The following is a 24,384-nucleotide window of genomic DNA, read 5'->3' as shown; positions in this document are numbered from 1 at the left end:
TTTTTACACAATAACTTCATATGATCTGGAATGCGCAAACTGACAGGTGCTAGAAGCAGGTTTAATAGTAACTTTCAAAGGGAATTGGATAAATACGTGCAGAACGTAAATTGGCAGAGTTCTGGTGAATGGGATTAATTGGACAGTTCATTCATCTTTGTGACATTCTGAATGTTTCTCTCCTAAGGTTTTAATGTTTGATCTTTTCGGTCATAATGTGTCTCAAACAGAAGATTAAAATATTGGGTTTGATGATCTGTCAGATCTCTTTCCTGTATGTCTGTGTAACTTGAGAACTGGAGATAACCATGAGGAGGAACTGATTATTTTCAGTTCCTCTAACAGATACACCTCAGATATCAGAAATCCCTGGAGTTCGCCATGTCCTCATTATTCTCGCCTCGACTATAACAGCTCTCAGTCAGGCCGAGTCAGTCACATGTATCTGTCGTGATGTTTCCACTTCTATTTTATCACTCACCTCCCAGTGACACTCACCACAACACAGACACCCTAAAATATCATTGCTCCCTTACACCTTGTCCTCCTATTGTAATCGAATGTTTGTTGGGCCTCTTGTCTCCCTTGTCAGATTACCTGCAGTTAAAATGACCTCAGAGACACTGAAACCAACCTTTGTGATGATTATACCAGACTCCAATCAGCCCCAGGAGCTGCAGTTGTAAAATACAGTAAGAGTTTTAACAATACCAGGTTAAAGTACAGCAGAAATATAGCAGAATGTAAAATACAGCAGAATTGGAATAACAGACAGGTTATTGTCTGATAATGACAGTGGCAGAGTAACACACACCGGAATCTAAATACATTATATCAATAGACCATGACTGACTCACACTATCAAATGAAACCTAAACTTTGGTTATGGTACACTAGATACTGACTGTATTACCATTACATTGGATCTAATGCTGTGTTCACTAACATACTACAACGTGACTCTTATTATTTGAACAAACATTGTATTTGTTACACTCAGAGTAAGTCAGTGCTTTGCTGTGTTGTCTCTGTGCTCCATCCCCACTCTGATTGTATTGGAGCCTGTGTGTGTCACTGTTACACTCAGAGTAAGTCAGTGCTTTGCTGTGTTGTCTCTGTGCTCCATCCCCACTCTGATTGTATTGGAGCCTGTGTGTGTCATTGTTACACTCAGAGTAATGATGTGGAGATGCCGGCGTTGGACTGGGGTAAACACAGTAAGAAGTTTAACAACACCAGGTTAAAGTCCACACAAGCTTTCGAGGCTCTAAGCCCCTTCTTCAGGTGAGTGGGAATTCTGTTCACAAACAGAACTTATAAAGACACAGACTCAATTTACATGAACAATGGTTGGAATGCGAATACTTACAACTAATCCAGTCTGTTGGAATGCGAATACTTACAACTAATCCAGACTGGATTAGTTGTAAGTATTCGCATTCCAACCATTATTCATGTAAATTGAGTCTGTGTCTTTATAAGTTCTGTTTGTGAACAGAATTCCCACTCACCTGAAGAAGGGGCTTAGAGCCTCGAAAGCTTGTGTGGCTTTTGCAACCAAATAAACCTGTTGGACTTTAACCTGGTGTTGTTAAACTTCTTACACTCAGAGTAAGTCAGTGCTTTGCTGTGTTGTCTCTGTGCTCCATCCCCACTCTGATTGTATTGGAGTCTGTGTGTGTCATTGTTACACTGAGACTCTGTCACTGTGATTATTGGACAAACAGCAAGTCACCGTCACAATGCCCGGTTGATTGACGGCAGCGCGGACCAATGGGAAGAGGGGGCAGTGCTGGAGGACCAATCTGGAGCGGCCGGTCCTCCAACCAATTGGAGCGAATGAGGGGCGGGGCCAGCTTTGACTGGAGCATGCGCAGTGTGAGTAATGGCGATGGACAGCGGCTTTTGTTTTGCGCTCGGAAATCTGTTCGAGGTGATTGGCGACACGGAGAGAGCAATGGATCGTCCAGGTGGGTGGAAACGCTGCGTAAGCATGTTGTGTAAGGCGCAAACCGCGGAAGAGAGCTTCCCGGACCCAGTTTGTACCGAGCAGGGCTGCGGCTCCTCATGTTCGTCCCGGGTTAACGTTCGCCATCTTTATTGGGGGCAATATGCAGCAGTGCGCACGTGCGGCCGCCATGTTTGTAGAGGGCAATGTTGTCAATGAGTGGGAGGAGCTTGTTCCCCAGTGTTCAGAATGGAGACAACTTGTCCATCAAATTGCAACAATCCTCTGAGTCCCAATGTCTTATTGATGAGGCAGAGCGGTGACAGAGAAGGAAAAAGAAAGGGAAATAAAAACAGTAGGTTTTAGGAAATAAAAACAGTGAGAGTAGGTTTCTTTCCCAGAAAGTTTATTCTTGTTTACCCCAGATTTAAAAAAATGCCAGGCAAGATGTTGGAATGCTCCTCTTGCAGAATGTGGGAGATCAGCGAGACCTCCAGTATCCCTGACGACAACGCCTGCAAAAGATGCATCCAGCTGCAGCTGCTAGCAAAGCGTGTTAGGGAACTGGAGCAGGAGCTTGATGACCTCCATCTAATTCGGGAGAATGAGGAGTTTATAGACAGTAGCTTTAGAGAGGTAGTTACACCTAAGCAGAGCACAGGAAATTGGGTTACTGTAAGGAATGGAAATGTGAAAGGACAGGCAGAGCAGGGTTCCCCTGTGGCCATACCCCTCCACAACAGGTATACTAAATTGGATACTGTTGTGGGAGATGCTTTACCTGGGACAAGCTGTGACAGCCGGAACTCTGATACTGAGTCTGGTTCTACAGCGCAAAAGGGTGGGAGGAAGAAGAGGGGAGCAGTAGTGTTAGGGGACTCAATGGTCAGAGGTACGGACAGGAGGTTCTGTGGTCGGGACAGAGACTCCCACATGGTTTGTTGCCTCCCTGGTGCCAAGGTCAGGGATGTCTCTGACATTATAGCCATTAGTGAAACTTGGCTACAGGAGGGGCAGGACTGGCAGCTCAATGTTCCAGGGTTCCAATGTTTCAGGTGGGATAGAGGCAGAGGGATAAAAGGTGGGGGGGTGGCATTGTTGGTCAGGGAAAATGTTACAGCGGTACTCAGGCAGGATAGATTAGGGAGCTTGTCTACAGAAGCCCTATGGGTGGAGCTGAGAAACAGGAAAGGTATGACCACATTAATGGGGTTGTATTATAGACCACCCAATAGTCAGCGAGAATTGGAGGAGCAAATCAGCGGAGAGATAGCTGACAACTGCAAGAAACACAAAGTTGTGATAGTAGGGGATTTTAACTTTCCAGATATAGATTGGGACTCGCATACTGTTAACGGTTTAGACGGGGTAGAGTTTGTAAAATGTGTTCGGGAGAATTTTCTACATCAGTATATAGAGGTGCCAACTAGAGAGGATGCGATATTGGATCTCCTATTGGGAAATGTGTTAGGGCAGGTGATGGATGTGAGTGTGAGGGAACACTTTGGATCCAGTGATCATAATGCCATTAGTTTCAACCTGATCATGGATAAGGATAGATCTGGTCCTCGGGTTGAAGTTCTGAACTGGAAAAAGGTCAAATTTGATGAAATGAGAAGGGATCTGGGAAGTGTGGATTGGCACAGGCTGTTCTCTGGTAAGGATGTAAATGGAAAGTGGGAGGCCTTCAAAGGAGAAATTTTGAGAGTGCAGAGTTTGTATGTTCCTGTCAGGATTAAAGGCAAAGTAAATAGGAATAAGGAACCTTGGTTCTCGAGGGAGATTGTAACACTGATTAAGAGGAAGAGAGAGTTGTATGAAATGTACAGGCAGCAAGGAACACATCAGATGCTCGAGGAGTATAAAAAGTGCAAGAAGCTACTTAAGAGGGAAATCAGGAGGGCTAAAAGAAAACATGAGGTTGCTTTGGCAGACAGAGTGAAGGAAAATCCAAAGAGCTTCTATAGGTATGTTAGGAGCAAAAGGATAGTGAGGGATAAAATTGGTCCTCTTGAAGATCAGAGTGGTAGACTGTGTATGGAATCAAAAGATATGGGGGAGATACTAAATGGTTTTTTTGCATCCGTATTTACTGAGGAAAGGGGCATGGAGTCTACGGAAATAGGGCAAACAGGTAGGGAGGTCATGGAACCGTTACAGATTAAAGGGAGGAGGTGCTTGCTGTCTTGAGGCAAATCAGAGTGGATAAATCCCCAGGACCGGACAGGGTATTCCCACGGACCTTGAGGGAAGCGAGTGTTGAACTTGCAGGGGCCCTGGCAGACATATTTAAAATGTCAGCATTCATGGAGAAGGTGCCGGATGATTGGAGGGTGGCTCATGTTGTTCCGTTGTTTAAAAAAGGCTCCAAAAGAAATCTTGGAAAATATAGGCCAGTAAGTTCGACGTTGGTGGTGGACAAGTTATTGGAAGGTGTGATAAGGGATAGGATCTACAAATATTTGGATAGACAGGGACTTATTAGGGAGAGTCAACATGGCTTTGTGCGTGGTAGGTCATGTTTGACCAATCTATTCGAGTTTTTCGAGGAGGTTACCAGGAAAGTGGATGAGGGGAAGGCGGTGGATGTTGTCTACCTGGATTTCAGCAAGCCTTTGACAAGGTCCCTCATGGGAGGTTAGTTAGGAAGGTTCAGTCGCTGGGTATACATGGGGAGGTAGTAAACTGGATTAGACACTGGCTCAATGGAAGAAGCCAGAGAGTGCTTGTGGAGGATTGCTTCTCTGAGTGGAGGCCTGTGACGAGTGGTGTGCCGCAGGGATCGGTGTTGGGTCCATTGTTGTTTGTCATCTATATCAATGATCTGGATGATAATGTGGTAAATTGGATCAGCAAATTTGCTGATGATACAAAGATTGGAGGTGTAGTGGACAGTGAGGAAGGTTTTCAAAGTTTGCAGAGGGATTTGGACCAACGAGAAAAATGGCAAATGGAATTTAACGCAGACAAGTGTGAGATATTGCACTTTGGAAGGGCAAACCAAAGTAGAACGTACAGGGTAAACGATAGGACTCTGAAGAGTGCAGTTGAACAGCGGTATCTGGGAATACAGGTACAGAATTCCCTAAAAGTGACGTCACAGGTGGATAGGGTCATAAAGAGTGCCTTTGGTACATTGGCCTTTATAAATCGGAGTATCGAGTCTAAAAGTTGGAGTGTTATGGTAAGGTTATATAAGGCATTGGTGAGGCCGAATTTAGAGTATTGTGTACAGTTTTGGTCATCTAGTTACAGGAAGGATGTAAATAAGGTTGAAAGAGTGCAGAGAAGGTTCACAAGGATGTTACTGGGACTTGAGAAGCTGAGTTCCAGAGAGAGATTGAATAGGTTGGGACTTTATTCCCTGGAGCGTAGAAGATTGAGGGGAGATTTGATAGAGGTGTATAAGATTTTGATGGGTATAGATAGAGTGAATGCAAGCAGGCTTTTTCCGCTGAGGCTAGGGGAGAAAAAAAACAGAGGGCATGGGTTAAGGGTGAAAGGAGAAGAGTTTAAAGGGAATATTAGGGGGGGGCTTCTTCACGCAGAGAGTGGTGGGAGTGTGGAATGAGCTGCCGGATAAAGTGGTAAATGCGGGGTCACTTTTAACATTTAAGAAAAACTTGGACGGGTTCATGGATGAGAGGGGTGTGGAGGGATATGGTCCAAGTGCAGGCAAGTGGGACTAGGCAAAAAATGGTTTGGCACAGACAAGAAGGGCCAAAAGGCCTGTTTCTGAGCTGTAATTTTCTATGGTTCTAAGATCTGCCCTCATTCTTCTGAATTCCAATGAGTATAGTCCCAGTCTACTCAGTCTCTCCTCATAAGCCAACGCTCTGAACTCTGGAATCAACCGAGTGAATCTCCTCTGCACCCCCTTCAGTGCCAGTATGTCCTTTCTCAAGTAAGGAGATCAAAATTGTACACAGTGCCACAGATGTGGCCTCACCAGCACCTTATACAGCTTCAACATAATCTCCCTGTTGTTAAACTCCATCCCTCTCACAATGAAGGACAACATTCAATTTGCCGCCTTAATTGCCTGCTGCACCTGCAAACCAACTTTTTGTGATTCCTGCACAAGGACACCCAGGTCCCTCTGCACAGCAGCATGCTGCAATTTTTTGGAAGCGCGGGGGGAGCTGGTGTGGCTTTCACACCGAGTGTGGATGGGGAACAGAGCCGGTGGGTGGAGAGATTTCATTAACACCAGACTCGGGTCGCAAAGTTCAATAAAAATCGAACGGTCCCCCATTTGGACCGAGAGGACCGATAGATTCGGTTGTTCTCTCGGTATCGGGCCGGGCTCGCCAGCCGCCATCTTTATAAGGGGCAATGTTACGGCAAGGACGCTGCCATCTTTATAGGGGCAATGTTACGGCAAGGACGCTGCCATCTTTATAAGGGGCAATGTTACGGCAAGGACGCTGCCATCTTTATAGGGGGCAATGTTCCGGCAAGGATGCTGCCATCTTTATAGGGGCAATGTTACGGCAAGGACGCTGCCATCTTTATCGGGGCAATGTTACGGCAAGGGCGCTGCCATCTTTATAGGGGCAATACCAGCAGCAGGAGAGAACTTTATGCATCTCTATGTTAAAAGCAAAATACTGCAGGTGCTAGAAATCTGAAATAAAAACCGAAAATGGTGGATTGTTATCCTGGACTGACAGTAATGTATTTACAGGATACTCGAAGGAGAGAATTCACAATTCAAAACATTGTATCTAGATTCTGTCAATTCATCAAGACCTTTGAATGTGCAAAGAAGCTGTTCTGTCTGTGGGAAATGATTTCAGCTATAAATGTGTCTGGTATTTGGATATAAGACTGATAATTTCAAAACCAAGACTCCGCTTGACTGGAAATCATGGCAAAGTACTGCAGATGCTGAAATCTGATGAAGGGTCATCCTGACTCGAAAAGTTGGTTCTATTCTCTGTCCACAGATGCTGTCAGACCTGCTGAGAGTTTCCAGCATTTTTTGCTTTTGTTGTGACTGGGAATCAATGTGGGTGAGCAGGCACTGAGGTCTTGGGGCTAACTGGACTTGCTGTCATAGAGTCACACAGCACAGAAAGAGGTCCTTCAGCCCATAAGGGAACAAGCGAGGAAAAGATGTTCCACAGCATCAGAATTGTCTATTCAGAATTTCTGTCCTGGACTTACGAGGATTAATTTTATAAACTCCTTTTACAGGCTATGAGAAAGGGAGGAATTCCAAACAACAACATCAAACCAAACATGACATCCAACATCTACTCACTTGATTCATCAGTGCTTGAATATTGTGGACCTTTGAATGTGGAATGAGAAATGTTTCTTTGTTCTGTCTGAGGATTTCAAACTGGAAGTTTTGAAACAATTGACTGGAAAAGCACTGAGTGAGAGTGTTCCAGTGAACTGACTGTGGAAAGAGCTTTAACCAGTTATACAGCCTGATAAAACATCACATCATTCAAAGCGAGGAGAAACCATACAGGTTTCAACTGATTGTCCAACCTGGAGAGTCACAAGGACACTGGCACCATGGAGAAACTGTGGAAATCTGGAGACTGTGGGAAGAGCTTCAATTACCCAATGCTGAAAACACATTACCATTGTCACACTGGGGAGACACCATTCACCTGCTCTGTCTGTGGGAAGCGATTCACTCAGTCATCACATCTCACTGACCATCAACTTGTCCACAGTGATCAGAGACCTTTTAAATGTTCTGATTGTGAGAAGAGGTTTAAAAGCAAGAAGCATCTGGTAGCACATCAGCTTGTTCACACTGGGGAGAGGCCGTTCCTCTGCTCTGTGTGTGGGAAGAGATTCAATCGGTCATCCCACCTTCTGACACATCAGCAAGTTCACACTGGGGAGAGACCATTCCTCTGCTCTGTGTGTGGTAAAGGATTCATTCAGTCATCCCAACTTCTGAGACATCAGCGAGTTCACACTGGGGAGAGGCCATTTACCTGCTCTGAGTGTGGGAAAGGATTCAGTCAGTTGTCTGACCTTCTGGTACACCAACGAGTTCACACTGGGAAGAGGCCTTTCACCTGTTCTGTGTGTCGGAACAGCTTTGCTCAGTCATCTACTCTTCAGAGACACCAACGAGTTCATACTGGAGAGAGGCCATTCACCTGCTCTGAGTGTAGGAAGGGATTCATTCAGTTATCCGATCTTCTGAGACACCAGCGAGTTCACAAATGATTGTAGGATTTGGAGTTTGTCATTGCTGCTTTTAGAGATATCCAGGACTGAACATGTGGCTGTGTAACCTGAGGTGTGTAAGAAATGTGTCCCAGCCACGCTCTTCCATGATTCAGTGGTCCTGGAGGGAGAACAGAAACTCCTTTACAACTGGGTTTAGAGTCAGGAAGAACAACGGTGAATATTGGAAATGTGATGTCAAGTCAGAGATTGGTGTTAAATTGGGATCTGTTCCAGACTGAGACTCTGAGAATAAATAGAAATGTGGAATGAACATTTAAAATGTTTGTGTGATATTCTTGATCAGACAATAACAGCACTCTACATTTTTATTGTCTCTTTAACACAGTAAATGTGAGAACTGACACTGTTTTCAGATGATGTCATTGATGGGAATATGTTGATGAGAAATAAGAGGCCAAGCCTCTGGAGACACCAGAGGTAAGTGTGGGAATGGGAAGGGAAGATATTAGAAGTGATTCTCTGACTCTGATTGAAGAGAGAAGAATAGTTTTAAAGTTTACTTATTTATTAGTGTCACAAGTAGGCTTACATTAACACTGCAATGAAGTTACTGTGAAAATCCCCTGGTCGCCACATTCCTGCACCTGTTCGGGTACACTGAGAGAGAATTTAACATGGTCAATGCACCCTAACCAGCACATCTTTTGGACTGTGGGAGGCAACCAGAACATCTGGAAGAAACTCACACAGACAAGGGGAGAATGTGCAGACTCTGCACAGACAGTGACTCAAGCCGAGAATCATAGCCGGGTCTCTGGTGCTTGTGGCAGCAGTGCTAACCACCATACCACCCATATAGATCCAGGAGAGAGCAGCCCCACCCAGCTGCACAACAGTGGAGAGGGATGGAGCAGGATGATGTGGGCGACCTTGTCAAAGGCTGCAAATCGGTCGAGGATGAGAAGGGAGAGTTTATCTTTGTCGCAGTCACATAGGATGTCAGTGGAGACTTTGACAAGAGCTGTAATGTGGCAAGGCAGAAACTTGATTGAAGAATTCAAATATGGAGTTCTGGGAAAGATGGCCTTGGGTTTTGGGAGATGACAAAACATTCAGTGTGAATGAGGGGCGGGGCTGGAGGACCGAGCGAGAGCAGCGAGTCCTCCAACCAATCGGAGTGAATGAGGGGGCGGGGCTGAGGGTGGGTTGCACTGTGGTGATCTGGAGCATGCGCAGTGCCGATCACTGAGGATTGAGGCGGTTGTGGAAATATTGCCGCTCGGTCCTCCAGCCCGGCCCCTCTTCCTATTGGTCCGGAGCCGCCGTCAATCAGTCCCCGGGCATTGTGAGTGAAACAAACCCTTCAGAATCATTGTCAGCTCCCTGGTTTGCCCTCTTTTTTTTAGGTCAAACCAAACCAAGTAAACAAACTCAGATTAAATCAGGACAAAGTAAAAGGGGCAGCTCCCCAAAAAGGAGGGAGAACAGCCCGAACAGAAATCAAAGTACGGGGCTTCTCCCTCCCTCCCTCCCGGGAACAGGCCCAGGTTAACGGCCCCATCCTGGCTCAGCCACTGGAGGATGGTTCACATCAGAGGATGGGGGAGGGGGACAATAAATTATACAATCCCGACAGTGCAGAAGGAGGCCATTCGGCCCAGTGAGTCTGCACCGACCACAACCCCATCCCTCACTGTTTGTATGTTCCCACAATTCTGGGAGACGCCAGCCTCACACAGCCTGACCTCAGTTCTGGCAAGACCCAGAGTTGCTGAGCAGAAACTGATAGCCAAGTTTCGCACACATGAGGACGGCCTCAACCGGGATCTTGGGTTCATGTCACATTATCTGTAACCCCCACGACTTGCCTGGACTTGCAAAATCTCACAAACTGTCCTGTCTGGAGACAATACACATCTCTCTAACCTGTGCTTAACGCTCCCTCCACTCGCATTGTCTGTACCTTTAAGACTTGATTACCTGTAAAGACTCGCATTCCAACCATTATTCTGTAAATTGAGTTTGTGTCTTTTTATGCCCTGTTTGTAATCAGAACTCCCACTCACCTGACGAAGGGGCAGCGCTCCGAAAGCTAGTGGCGTTTGCTACCAAATAAACCTGTTCGACCTTAACCTGGTGTTGTGAGACTTCTTACTGTTTTTACACCAGTCCAACGCAGTATCTCCACATCATGACATTTAAGGGAACAGTAAATTAATATAGGACAGATGTAGGACACTGCGGGCGTGCGGTGGACTGAAAGGATTGAGTATGTGGACTTTAAGAAAGAGGTTGTGCTGGAATCTTTGAATGGCATCAAGATAGATAAGTCGCCGGGTCCGGATGGGATGTACCCCAGGTTACTGTGGGAGGCGAGCGAAGAGATTGCAGAGCCTCTGGCGATGATCTTTGCGTCGTCGATGGAGACGGGAGAGGTGCCGGAGGATTGGAGGATTGCAGATGTGGTTCCTATTTTCAAGAAGGGGAATAGGGATAGCCCAGGTAATTACCGACCGGTGAGTCTAACCTCAGTCGTTGGTAAACTGATGGAGAAGATCCTGAGGGACAGGATATATGAGCATTTAGAGAGGTTTAGTATGCTCAAGAGTACTCAGCATGGCTTTGTCAAGGGCAGGTCGTGCCTTATGAGCCTGGTGGAGTTCTTCGAAAATGTGACTAAACACATTGACGAAGGGAAGGCGGTAGATGTGGTTTATATGTATTTTAGCAAGGCGTTCGATAAGGTCCCCTATGCAAGGCTTCCAGAAAAAGTAAGAGGGCATGGGATCCAAGTGGCTTCTGCCCGGTGGATCCAGAACTGGCTTGCCCAAAGGAGGCAGAGAGTGGGTATAGATGGGTATTTTTCTCAATGGAGGTCGGTCACCAGTGGTGTGCCCCAGGGAGCTGTTCTGGGATTCTTGCTGTTTGTCATTTTCATAAATGACCTGGATGAGGAAGCGGAGGGATGGGTTGGTAAGTTTGCCGATGACACGAAGGTTGGTGGGGTTGTGGATAGTCTGGAGGGATGTCAGAAGTTACAGAGGGACATTGATAGGATGCAAGACTGGGCGGACAAGTGGCAGATGGACTTCAACCCAGATAAATGCGTCGTGGTCCATTTTGGTAGGTCAAATGGGATGAAGGAGTACAATATAAAGGGAAAGACTCTTAGTACTGTAGAGGATCACAAGGACCTTGGGGTCCGGGTCCATAGGACTCTAAAATCGGCCCCGCAGGTGGAGGAGGTGGTTAAGAAGGCATATGGTGTGCTGGCATTTATCAATCAAGGGTTTGAGTTTAGGAGTCTGGGGATAATGATGCAGCTATATAAGACCCTCGTCAGACCCCACTTGGAGTACTGTGCTCAGTTCTGGTCGCCTCACTATAGGAAGGATGTGGAAAAGATTGAAAGGGTGCAGAGGAGATTTACAAGGATGTTGCCTGGATTGAGTGGCATGCCTTATGAGGATAGGCTGAGGGAGCTCGGTCTTTTCTCCTTGGAGAGACGAAGGATGAGAGGAAACCTAATAGAGGTGTATAAGATGTTGAGAGGCATAGATCGGGTGGACTCTCAGAGGCTTTTTCCCAGGGTGGAAATGTCTGCTACGAGAGGACACAGGTTTAGGGTCTGGGGGGTAGGTACAGGGGAGATGTTAGGGGTAGGTTTTTCACACAGAGGGGGGTGGGCGAGTGAAATCGGCTGCCGTCAGTGGTTGTGGAGGCGAACTCAATAGGGTCTTTTAAGAGACTCCTGGATGAGTACATGGGTCCTAATAGGATGGAGGGTTGTTGGTCGGTCGAGAAGGTAGGAATGTGTTCGGCACAACTTGTGGGCCGAAGGGCCTGTTTGTGCTGTAGTTTTTCTATGTTTCTATATGTCTAGTGTATATGGTACCCAGATTAGATATTTATGTTGCTGTAATAAAATACATTTATTATTATTTCTTGCATTGTAATATAAGGCTGCAGCGATGTTATACATTTCCAGTCATAAAGTCATTACAGCACAGAAGGAATCCATTTGGTAACTCGAGTCCAGTCTGACTCTCTGTATAACATTCCAGTCCCATTCTCACTCTATATCCCATTCTCCTGAAAGTTTATTTCCTTCAAGTGCCCATCCACTTTCATTTTTAAATAGAATCCATAGATATGGATGGAGAGTTACAACTTTTTGGGAATGAAATAGGAAAGAATGTTCCATATAAACTGGAATTGTCTGCTCTGAATTTCTATCCTATACTGACTGTGATGACTTTTACAAACTCATTTCATCGGATTTTGAAGGAGGAATCACAGGCAAAAATCTCAATCGTCACGTCTGGACAGAGTCATATTCCTTGGGATCTGAATATCTTGTAATATGGAACTGTAGCTACGTTATATATTTCCAGACATCTCTTCCCTCAGAGGGTTGTGAGTCTTTTGGATTTCTCTTCCACAGGGACCAGTGGAGGCTGAGGATCATTGAATATATTCCAGTTAGACAGATTTTTGACTGACAAGGGTGTTGAGGGTTATGGGGAACAGACAAGAAGATGGAGCAAAAGCTAAGATGTGGGGGGATTTCTTCACTCAAGGATGTGGTAAAGCTTTGGAATCTCAACCCCTGAGGACAGTGAAGCCTCAGTCATCAACTATTTTCAAGAGAGAGATTGATTGGTTTCCAGATATTGAGGATATCAAGGGATATGGGTTTAGTGTGGGAGAATGATGCTGAGGTAGATGAACGAATTATCTCATTGAATAATTTAAAAGGCTCGATGGGCCAAATGGCCGACTGCAGCTCCTATTTGTTATGGTCTCTGTGTCCAGGACAGGAAGCAGTGAGCATGGATCTGTCAATCAGCCTCAATCAGCACCTTCAGGAGAATTGGGAGGGTGAATATTAGATACAGCAGAGAGAGAATGGAGGGAGAGTGTGTGGGATGGAGATTCACAGCTTTTTGGGACTGAAATAGGAAAGAATGTTCCATAGAAACTAGAATTGTCTGTTCTGAATTTCTATCCTGTACTGACACTGATGACTTTTATAAACTTGTTTTACAGGATATTGAAAGAGGAATCGCAGACCGAAATCTCAAACGTCACGTCTAGATCTGACAGAGTCATATTCCTTGGGAGCTGAATATCATTGGCCTTTGAATCTGGAACGAGAAATGATTGTCCGGTCTGTTGATTTGAAAAGATTTCAAATGTCAGTGTGACTGGAAAAGCACCAACACACTGCCACACTCGAGTGAGAGTGTTCCAGTGCACTGACTAAACCAGTTACACAGCCTGAATAAATATCACACCATTCACAGCGGGGAGAGACTGTAATCTTGTTGTGAGTGAGGACGAGGCTTCAACTGATTGTCCACCCAAGAGAGCGGCAAGGACACCTGCACCATGGAGAAACCATGGAAATGTGGGGACTGTGGGAAGAGATCCAGAGCCCCATCAGAGCTGGAAGCTCATCGGCGCAGCCACACTGGGGAGAGACCGTTCACGTGTTCTCAGTGTGGGGAGGGATTCACTCAGTCATCCAGCCTGCAGACACACCAGCGAGTTCATACTGGGGAGAGACCGTTCACGTGTTCTCAGTGTGGGGAGGGATTCAGTTATTTATCCAGCCTGCGCACACATCAGCGAGTTCACACTGGGGAGAGACCATTCACCTGCCCTCAGTGTGGGAAGGGATTCGCTTGTTCATCCAACCTGCGGGCACACAAGTGGGTTCACACTGGGGAGAGGCCGTTCACCTGCTCTCAGTGTGGGAAGGGATTCACTCGGCTTTCCGACCTGCGGACACATGAGCACATTCATTCTGGGGAGAGGCCATTCACCTGCTCTCAGTGTGGGAAGGGGTTCACTCGGTCACATGACCTGCAGAAACACCAGCGAGTTCACACTGGGGAGAGGCCATTCACCTGCTCTCAGTGTGGGAAGGGATTCACTCAGTCATCCCACCTGCACAAACACCATCGTGTTCACACTGGGGAGAGGCCGTTCACCTGCCCTCAGTGTGGGAAGGGATTCTGTGATTCATCCAGTCTGCGGATACACCAGCGAGTTCACACTGGGGAGAGGCCGTTCACCTGCTCTGTGTGTGAGAAGAGATTCAGTCTTTCATCCCACCTGCGGAGACACCAGCGAGTTCACAAGTGATTCGAGGGGTTGGATTCTGCTGTTATTGTTTCTGCTCTCAATTACACCCAGGACTGCATTTTGTTCATTCTCACAGTTGGTCAATGGGGAGACTCGGAGGGTTTCTTTCTGCTGGACTGGCCGGTCTCACGCCTTTGCCTCCAGTGGGCTGATGCTCTTTGAGTCTTGTTGCGAATACCTGGTTTCAAATTTCACACGGATCACAGAGTGACAGGGTGTTAGGAAGTTAAGAGTCACTATTTCTGTTTGAAACCCCCTCAAATGCCTATCCAATTTCCTTTGTAATTGTTCATTGTCTCCACTTCCTCCACCCTCGTAGGCAGCGAGTTCCAGGTCATTACCATTTGCTGCATCAAAATTTTCTTCCTCACATCTCCCCCGCCTTGCATCTCTGACCCAAAACCATAAATCTGTGTCCCCCTCGTCCTTGTCCCACCAGCGAATGGGAACAGCTTTTCTTTGTCCACCTTATCTAAACCTGTCAGAATCTTGTCCACCTCTATCAAATCTTCCCTCAACCTCCTTTGCTCCAAGGGGAACAACCCCAGTCTGACATTGACAATAAAGAACAAACTAACAGAATGTGTTAATACCTGAAATCAAATGAGAATGTTTAATTTCTGTTTTAAAGATATTATGAATATATTGTCCTGGACAATAAAGGAATTGGAATAACTCACCTTGGGGGGGGTGTGGTTGAATGGAATATATCAATCTTGTATCCACCTACAGTGAGTGAAAATCTGGAATGTGTAGCTGGAAATCCCTCCCTGTGGGCTTCCTTACACCTCAGGCATTGTAGCAGTTTAAGAAGGCAGTGTTGGGGTTGACCATGGCCGAGGCAGCTGCATACAGCCACATATTCTGTTATAATTGAAGGACAGTGAGAGTTTTAACAACACCAGGTTAAAGTCCAACAGGTTTATTTGGTAGCAAATGCCATTAGCTTTCAGAGCGCTGCCCCTTCATCAGTTGGAGTGGAAATCTGCTCCCAAACAGGGCACAGAGACACAAAATCAATTTACAGAATACTGATTAGAATGTGAATCTCTACAGCCAACCAGGTCTTAAAGATACAGACAATGTGAGTGGAGGGAGCATTAAGCACAGGTTAAAGAGATGTGTATTATCTCCAGACAGGACAACCAGTGAGATTCTGCAAGTCCAGGAGGCAAGCTGTGGGGGTTACTGATAGTGTGACATAAAGCCAATTTATCTTTCAAGGGGTGAGTGTCTCAGAGGTATGCAACTGGAAAACATTTTCCATTCACCTCCTGCGTTGCTGCAGTATATAGATATTGTTCTCACTCTGCCAGCAGGGCTGTGGGATTAATTATTCAGATCTTAAAGACAGCCCAACTGGGCAGGATGTGCCAAATGGTTTCCATCTGTGATGTATCGTTCCACAAAACAGAATATTCAGCATAGAACATAGAACAGTACAGCACAGAACAGGCCCTTCGGCCCACGATGTTGTGCCGAGCTTTATCTGAAACCAAGATCAAGCTATCCCACTCCCTATCATCCTGGTGTGCTCCATGTGCCTATCCAATAATCGCTTAAATGTTCCTAAAGTGTCTGACTCCACTATCACTGCAGGCAGTCCATTCCACACCCCAACCACTCTCTGCATAAAGAACCTACCCCTGATATCCTTCCTATATCTCCCACCTCGAACCCTATAGTTATGCCCCCTTGTAATAGCTCCATTCACCCGAGGAAATAGTCTTTGAACATTCACTCCATCTATCCCCTTCATCATTTTATAAACCTCTATTAAGTCTCCCCTCAGCCTCCTCCGCTCCAGAGAGAACAGCCCGAGCTCCCTCAACCTTTCCTCATAAGACCTACCCTCCAAACCAGGCAGCATCCTGGTAAATCTCCTCTGCACTCTTTCCAGCGCTTCCACATTCTTCTTATAGTGAGGTGACCAGAACTGCACACAATATTCCAAATGTGGTCTCACCAAGGTCCTGTACAGTTGCAGCATAACCCCACGGCTCTTAAACTCCAACCCCCTGTTAATAAAAGCTAACACACTATAGGCCTTCTTCACAGCTCTATCCACTTGAGTGGCAACCTTTAGAGATCTGTGGATATGGACCCCAAGATCTCTCTGTTCCTCCACAGTCTTCAGAACCCTACCTTTGACCCTGTAATCCACATTTAAATTAGTCCTACCAAAATGAATCACCTCACATTTATCAGGGTTAAACTCCATTTGCCATTTTTCAGCCCAGCTTTGCATCCTATCTATGTCTCTTTGCAGCCTACAACAGCCCTCCACCTCATCCACTACTCCACCAATCTTGGTGTCATCAGCAAATTTACTGATCCACCCTTCAGCCCCCTCCTCTAAGTCATTAATAAAAATCACAAAGAGCAGAGGACCAAGCACTGATCCCTGTGGCACTCCGCTAGCAACCTGCCTCCAATCCGAAAATTTTCCATCCACCACCACCCTCTGTCTTCGATTAGACAGCCAGTTACCTATCCAATCGGCCAACTTTCCCTCTTTCTCACACCTCCTCACTTTCATCATAAGCCGACCGTGGGGGATCTTATCAAACGCCTTACTAAAATCCATGTATATGACATCAACTGCTCGACCTTCATCAACACACTTAGTTACCTCCTCAAAAAATTCTATCAAATGTGTGAGGCACGACTTGCCCTTCACAAATCCGTGCTGACTATCCCGGATTAATCCGCATCTTTCTAAATGGTCTAAATAAAGGGTCTGAAGGCAGAGCTGGTTAAGCCACACAAAATAAGGGACATTTGATTTTTTGATCTTTGATTTGTTTTGAATTATTGTTATTGCGTATTGTTATGATCCTGATTGGGACTGTTGACAGAGAAATTTGAACCCAGTGAGTAACAAAGAATTACGCCACAAAATTCTATGCATGTAAACAAAAACAAACTTTATTGGATATGAAAAACAAAAGAAAATTAAAAACCAATACGACAAACAGAACACTGTAGTTTAGAAAGACTTACATTATAAACTCAGTTCTACTTTTTAACTTCTACCCCCAAGATTTCCCTTCTAAACGATATCTTGAAGGTTCATTCAGTTCTGTTCCTGTGAACATATGGAAGGTACATCAAAGCTCCCCAGAATTCACTTTAATTCTCCTCAGTATTCCAGCTATTTTCCAAGTTTTCATGGGGGTCTTTTCATTAACTTTTGACTGAACAACCCTCCAACTTTCCTTCAGGGCCTCAAAACTGTGGAACTCCTCAGTCCAAGCCTGAGCTTCACTGCCTTCTTGCTGAGGGATTTAAACATGAGAAACAGCCCTGGTCCCTCATGATCCTCGAGGCTTCTACTCCCACAGCTGGTTCACAGCTCCCGCTCCCACAGCTGGTTCACAGTTCCTGCTCCCACAGCTGATTCATAGCTCCCGCTCCCACAGCTGGTTCACAGTGGGAGTGTCATTGGCCGAGTAATGCAGAAACCCAGCAAAGGATCCGGGGACAGGCAGCTGGTGGGATTTGAATTCAGTGAATCAATCTGGAATTATATAAAGTTAGTCTCAGTAACGGTGACCATGAAACTATCATCGATTGTTGTAAAAACCTGCCCGGTTCACCCTATTAATGCTCCCTATTAGGGAAGGAAATCTGCCATCCTTACCCGGTCTGGCCTACATGTGAATCCAGACCCACACAGCGATGTGGGTGACTCTTAACTGCCCCTCTGAAATGGCCGAGCAAGTCACTCCGTTCAGGGGCAATTAGGAGCTGAGCAACGTGTGCTGGGGCTTTGCCAGCAGTGTCCACATCCCAGGAAAGAATAAAGAATATTCCACGGAAAGTGATGGGTGATTTGAAATGAATTGAAAGTAGGTCAGGAGGTGCTCGTATCGTCCAGAGCTGCTTTTCAATGGATCCTCCTGTTTAAAATAAAAACACATCAGTGTGCCCCTTTCCCAGACACACTGACCTTGGAATATCACAATGCTGTTTTTAAACATTCCTTTGATAAAGAATCAGTCATTTAGAATTGTGAAACAGACAGAAATTAAATGTTCTGTTTTTCCTGGGATCCTCCTGTGCCTGGCACCGGTGTCCTGAACAAGGTTATTAACATTCTCTGGGTTAAAGGTTCCTCCTGTTTCTTGCTGTCTGTTGTGTCCTTTGTCACGGTCGGTACCAGGACATTTCTATTGAAAGGTTGTTAAGAAATTCCAGTGAATTCCAGCCCCTTGTGTAACGTTCCATTTGGTGTGCGTCAGATTCAGAGATGTCCACGTGTGTGTGAAAAGGGTTCTGGGTCAGGGTTTTAACCCTTCTTTCCCCGTTAGTAACAATGAGCCCTGTATTCAATTCTAAAGTATAAAGTCCTCATTAGATATCAATTCTACCTGTTATCTACATTTCACCAACCAGTCTATATTTTCATCACAGGACTGCAGTGGGAGCACCGTCAACATCTTACTGACGTGATCGATTTTATCGAGGGGGTGACGAAGGTGATCAATGAGGGTAGAGCAGTGGATGTTGTGAACATGGATTTTAGTAAGGCTTTCGACAAGGTCCCTCATGGTCGGCTCATCCAGAAGATTAAGATGCATGGGATTCACGGTGACTTGGCCACTTGGATTCAGAATTGACTTGCCCATAGAAGTCAGAGAGTAGTGGTGAGGGCGTTTTTCTGACTGGAGGTCCATTCCCAGTGGTGTTCTGCAGGGATCTGTACTGGGACCTGCGCTATTTGTGATATATATCAATGACTTGGATGAAAACGTGGATGGGTGGGTTAGTAAGCTGGCAGACGACACAAAACTAGATGGAGCTGTAGATAATGTCGAAGGTTGTCAAAGGATACAGTGGGATGTAGATCAGCTGCAGATATGAGTGGAGAAATGGCAGATGGATTTTAATCCGGGCAAGTGTGAGGTGCTGCACTTTGGGAGATCAAATATTAAGGATAAGTATATAGTTAATGTACAGGGGGATCTTGGGGTTCAAGTCCATAGCTTCCTGAAATTAGCCACACAAATATTTAGTCGGTAAAGAAGGCACATGGCATGCTTGCCTTTATTGAGTACAAGAGACAGCATGCCATGTTGCAGCTCTATAAAACTTTGTTTGGGCTGCACTTAGAATATTGTGTTCAATTCTGGTCGCCACATTACAGAAAGGATGCAGAGGCTTTGATGAGGGTGCAGAAGAGGTTTTTCAGGATGCTGCCTGGATTGGAGGGTGTGAGCGACTGACAAACGAGGGTTGTTTTCTCGATAGCGGTGGAGGGTGAGGGGAGACCTGATAGCAGTCTATAAAATGAGAGACACAGAATCTTTTCCCCCAGACTTGATATGTCTAATACCAGGGAGCATGCACTTAAGGTGAGATGGGCAAAGTTCAAAGGAGATGTGAGAGAAGTGTTTTTACACAGAGAGTGGTAGGTGTCTGGAATGCGCAGCTAGGAGTGGTGGTGGAGGTAGATACGATAGGGGCGTTTAAGGGGGTTTTAAATAAGCACATGAATATGTGAGGAATAGAGGAATATGGACCAAGGGCAGGCAGAAAGGAATAGTTTAATTTGGCATCATGTTCGACACAACATGGTGGGCTGAAGGGTCTGTTCCTGTGCTGTACTGTTCTATGTTCTATTTGTGATCTCCATTTAGAAAAAGGAAATAGAGGCACTGGAGAAGGGGCAAGAAAGATTCACAAGAATAATCCCAGAACTGTAATCACTTGTGAACTCACTGGTGTTTCACCAAGTTTGCTGACTGAGTGAATCCCTTCCCAGTCAGAGCAGGTGACCAGCCTCTGCCTGGTGTGACCTCACTGGTGGGACATTAGTTCCCGAGAGCTTTTGAAGCCACGCCCACATTTAAAGGGTCTCTCCTGGGTGTGAATGATGTTGTGTCTGGGCAGGCTGGATAACTGAGTAAATCCTTTCGCACACACCGAGCAGGTGAATGGTTTCTCCCCGGTGTGAACTCACTGGTGTTTCAGCAGTGTTGATGATATTCTAAACCTCCTTGAAAAGTGAGAGCAGCTGAACGGCCTCTCCCCGGTGTGAATGTGCGAGGGGATCATCAGTTCCTGAGAGCTTCTGAAGCCGGCCTCTCAGGCAGAGCATTTAAAGGGGCTCTCCTTGGAGTGAGTGGCTTTGTGTTTCAGCAAGCTGGATGAAGTAGTGAATCCCTTCCCACACACAGAGCAGGGGAATGGTCTTTCCACAGTGTGAACTCGCTGATGTTCCCACAGGTTGGATGGCCTTTTAAACCTCTTTGAGCAGTGAGAGCAGCTGAACGATCTCTCCTCAGTGTGAATGCGCTGGTGGGACACCAGTTCTCCAGAGCTTTTGAATCCGCTCCCACAGTCAGAGCATTTAAAAGGTCTCTCATTGGTGTGAGTGAGATTGTGTCTGCGCAGGTGGGATAACAGAGTGAATCCCTTCCCACACACAGAGCAGGTGAACGGTCTCTCCCCGGTGTGAACTCGCTGGTGTATCCGCAAGTTGTATAATGTTCTAAACCTCTTTGAGCAGTGAGAGCAGCTGAACGGTCTGTCCTCAGTGTGAATGCGCTGGTGGGACACCAGTTCCCCAGAGCTTTTGAATCCGCTCCCACAGTCAGAGCATTTAAAGGGTCTCTCATTGATATGAGTGACTCGGTGTGTCTTCAGGGTGAATGACTGAGTGAATCCCTTCCCACACTGAGAGCAGGTGAACGGTCTCTCCCCAGTGTGAACTCGCTGGTGAATCTGCAGGTTGGATGAAGTTCTAAATTTCTTTGTGCAGTGAGAGCAGCTGAATGGTCTCTCCTCAGTGTGAATGCGCTGGTGGGACATCAGATACTGAGAGCTTTTGAATCCACTCCCACAGTCAGAGCATTTAAATGGTCTCTCATTGGTATGAGTGAGATTGTGTTTCTGCAGGCTGGATAACTGAGTGAATCCCTTCCCACACACACAGCAGGTGAATGGTCTCTCCCCAGTGTGACTGCGTTGATGAGTTTCCAGATCAGATGGGAACCTGAATCTCTTCCCACAGTCCCCACATTTCCACGGTTTCTCCATGGTGCGGGTGTCCTTGTGACTCTCTAGGTTAAACAATCAGTTAAATCTCACACAGAACACGGGTACAGTCTCTCCCCGCTGTGAATGCTGCGATGTATTTTCAGGCTGTGTAACTGGTTAAAGCTCTTTCCACACTCAGTGCACTGGAACACTCTCACTCGGGTGTGTGTATCTCAGTGCATTTCTAGTCACAGTGATGTTTACAATCTTTTGAAGCCAAGAGGCCAAACAAACATTTCTCCTGCTAGATTCAAAGGCCGATGATATTCAGGTCTCAAGAAATCGAGTCACTCTGTCAGATCGAGATGTGATGTTGGAGATTTCTGTCTGATTTCTCCTTGTCTAATATCCTGTAAGTCAATTTAGAAAAAAAACATCACAATTCAGAATATGATCGAAATTCAAATCGACATTTCTAGTTTCTATGGAGCATTCATTAAAGACACAGTCATGGAGCATTAAACTTGCCGAGCAGGGCCTCCCGTATCAGCACACAGGCAGCTGCTTTGTGAGACTGCCAGCAGTACAGACAAGTCAGAGATAAGGGTGTCCTCAGAAGTGGGATTCATTGTGAAAGCTCAGGGACGGTTGATAAGATGCAGCAATTCTATGATTCTAATGAACATTCTTTCCTCTCCCATTCCCCAAAAGCTGTAAATCTCCATCCCACACACTCTCCCTCCATTCTCACTCTGCTGTATCTAATATTCACCCTCCCAATTCTCCTGAAGGTGCTGATTGAGGCTGATTGACAGATCCATGCTCACTGCTTCCTGTCCAGCACAGAAATCAGAACAAATAGGAGCTGCAGTCAGCATTCGACCCATCGAGTCTGCTCAACCATTCATTGAGATTATTGGCTGATCTACCTCTGCATTATTTTCCCCACACTGCCCCCATATCCATCGATATCTTCAATATCTAGAAACCTATCAATCCCTCTCTTGAAAATTTTTGATGACTGAGGCTCTATAGTCCTCTGGGGTAGAGAATCCAAAACATCACCACATCCTTGAGTGAAGAAATCCTCATCTGAGCTTTCTCTCCATTTTCCAGCCTGTTCCCAATAATTATTGACTCCCTTGTCATTCAAAAACTGTCTAACTCATCCTTGAATATATTCAATCCCTCCACTGGTCCCTATGGAAGAGAAATCTAGATACTAACAATTCTCTGAGGGAAGAGATTGTTGGAAATATATAATATAGCTGCAGTCCAAAATTACACAGCCAGATATAACAAGTGTATTTCATTACAGGGCTATAAATAATATATCTAATCTGTACCATATAACAACAGGGGAGTGGATAGCCTCGCGGTATTATCGCTAGACTATTAATCCAGAAACTTAGCTAATGTTCTGGGGACCCGGGTTCAAATCCTGCCACGGCAGATAGAACATAGAACATAGAACATTACAGCGCAGAACAGGCCCTTCGGCCCACGATGTTGCACCGACCAGTTAAAAAAAAACTGTGACCCTCCAACCTAAACCAATTTCTTTTCGTCCATGAACCTATCTACGGATCTCTTAAACGCCCCCAAACTAGGCGCATTTACAACTGATGCTGGCAGGGCATTCCAATCCCTCACCACCCTCTGGGTAAAGAACCTACCCCTGACATCGGTTCTATAACTACCCCCCCTCAATTTAAAGCCATGCCCCCTCGTGCTGGATTTCTCCATCAGAGGAAAAAGGCTATCACTATCCACCCTATCTAAACCTCTAATCATCTTATATGTTTCAATAAGATCCCCTCTTAGCCGCCGCCTTTCCAGCGAAAACAATCCCAAATCCCTCAGCCTCTCCTCATAGGATCTCCCCTCCATACCAGGCAACATCCTGGTAAACCTCCTCTGCACCCTCTCCAAAGCCTCCACATCCTTCCTGTAATGTGGGGACCAGAACTGCACACAGTACTCCAAGTGCGGCCGCACCAGAGTTGTGTACAGTTGCAACATAACGCTACGACTCCTAAATTCAATCCCCCTACCAATAAACGCCAAGACACCATATGCCTTCTTAACAACCTTATCTACTTGATTCCCAACTTTCAGGGATCTATGCACACATACACCTAGATCCCTCTGCTCCTCCACACTATTCAAAGTCCTCCCGTTAGCCCTATACTCAACACATCTGTTATTCCTACCAAAGTGAATTACCTCACACTTCTCCGCATTAAACTCCATCCGCCACCTCTCGGCCCAACTTTGCAACCTGTCTAAGTCTTCCTGCAAACTACGACACCCTTCCTCACTGTCTACCACACCACCGACTTTGGTGTCATCAGCAAATTTGCTAATCCACCCAACTATACCCTCATCCAGATCATTAATAAATATTACAAACAGCAGTGGCCCCAAAACAGATCCCTGAGGTACACCACTTGTAACCGCACTCCATGATGAATATTTACTATCAACCACCACCCTCTGTTTCCTATCCGCTAGCCAATTCCTGATCCAATTTCCTAGATCACCCCCAATCCCATACATCTGCATTTTCTGCAGAAGCCTACCATGGTGAACCTTATCAAACGCCTTACTAAAATCCATATATACCACGTCCACTGCCTTGCCCCCATCCACCTCCTTGGTCACTTTCTCAAAAAACTCAATAAGGTTAGTAAGGCACGACCTACCTGCCACAAAACCATGCTGACTATCACCTATCAATTCATTACTCTCCAAATAACTATAAATCCTATCCCTTATAATTTTTTCCAACATCTTGCCGACAACAGAAGTGAGACTCACCGGTCTATAATTCCCGGGGAAGTCTCTGTTCCCCTTCTTAAACAATGGGACAACATTCGCTAACCTCCAATCTTCTGGTACTATACCAGATGGTGCAATTTGAATTTAAAAACAAAATCTGGAATTAAGAATCTACTGATGACCATGAAACCATTGTCGATTGACCAAAAAAACCCATCTCGTTCATTAATGTGCTTCAGGGAAGGAAATCTGCCGTCCTTACCCAGTCTGGCCTACATGTGACTCCAGAGACACAGCAATGTGGTTGACTCTCACCCAGCTTCTGAAATGGCCCAGCGAGCCATTCAGTTCAAGGG

At 45.8% G+C, this 24,384-nt stretch overlaps 2 protein-coding genes across 5 annotated transcripts in view; one reads left to right on the top strand and one right to left on the bottom strand.

Annotated features, from left to right (window-relative positions):
* Positions 1–24,384, bottom strand: part of LOC144485784 (uncharacterized) — an 89,840-nt gene that overhangs the window by 49,012 nt on the left and 16,444 nt on the right. The window lies entirely within an intron of this gene.
* Positions 1,868–17,203, top strand: LOC144485775 (uncharacterized). 4 transcript variants are annotated; one of them, XM_078203857.1, is made up of 3 exons: positions 1,870–1,970; positions 8,499–8,590; positions 13,163–17,203. In XM_078203857.1, exon 3 carries the CDS (start codon positions 13,505–13,507, stop codon positions 14,261–14,263), a length of 759 nt encoding a protein of 252 aa, XP_078059983.1. In that variant the 5' UTR covers positions 1,870–1,970; positions 8,499–8,590; positions 13,163–13,504; the 3' UTR covers positions 14,264–17,203. The 4 variants fall into 4 exon arrangements, with proteins under 4 accessions (XP_078059984.1, XP_078059983.1, XP_078059986.1 ...); XM_078203858.1 differs by lacking the exon at positions 8,499–8,590 and having other exon boundaries at positions 1,868–1,970; XM_078203860.1 differs by lacking the exon at positions 13,163–17,203 and having other exon boundaries at positions 7,148–8,513.

The sequence above is a fragment of the Mustelus asterias genome, unplaced genomic scaffold, assembly GCF_964213995.1.
Source record: "Mustelus asterias unplaced genomic scaffold, sMusAst1.hap1.1 HAP1_SCAFFOLD_220, whole genome shotgun sequence".
NCBI lineage: Eukaryota > Metazoa > Chordata > Chondrichthyes > Carcharhiniformes > Triakidae > Mustelus > Mustelus asterias.
Note: the sequence above shows the minus strand (reverse complement) of the source record. Positions and strands in the feature narration are given on the sequence as shown.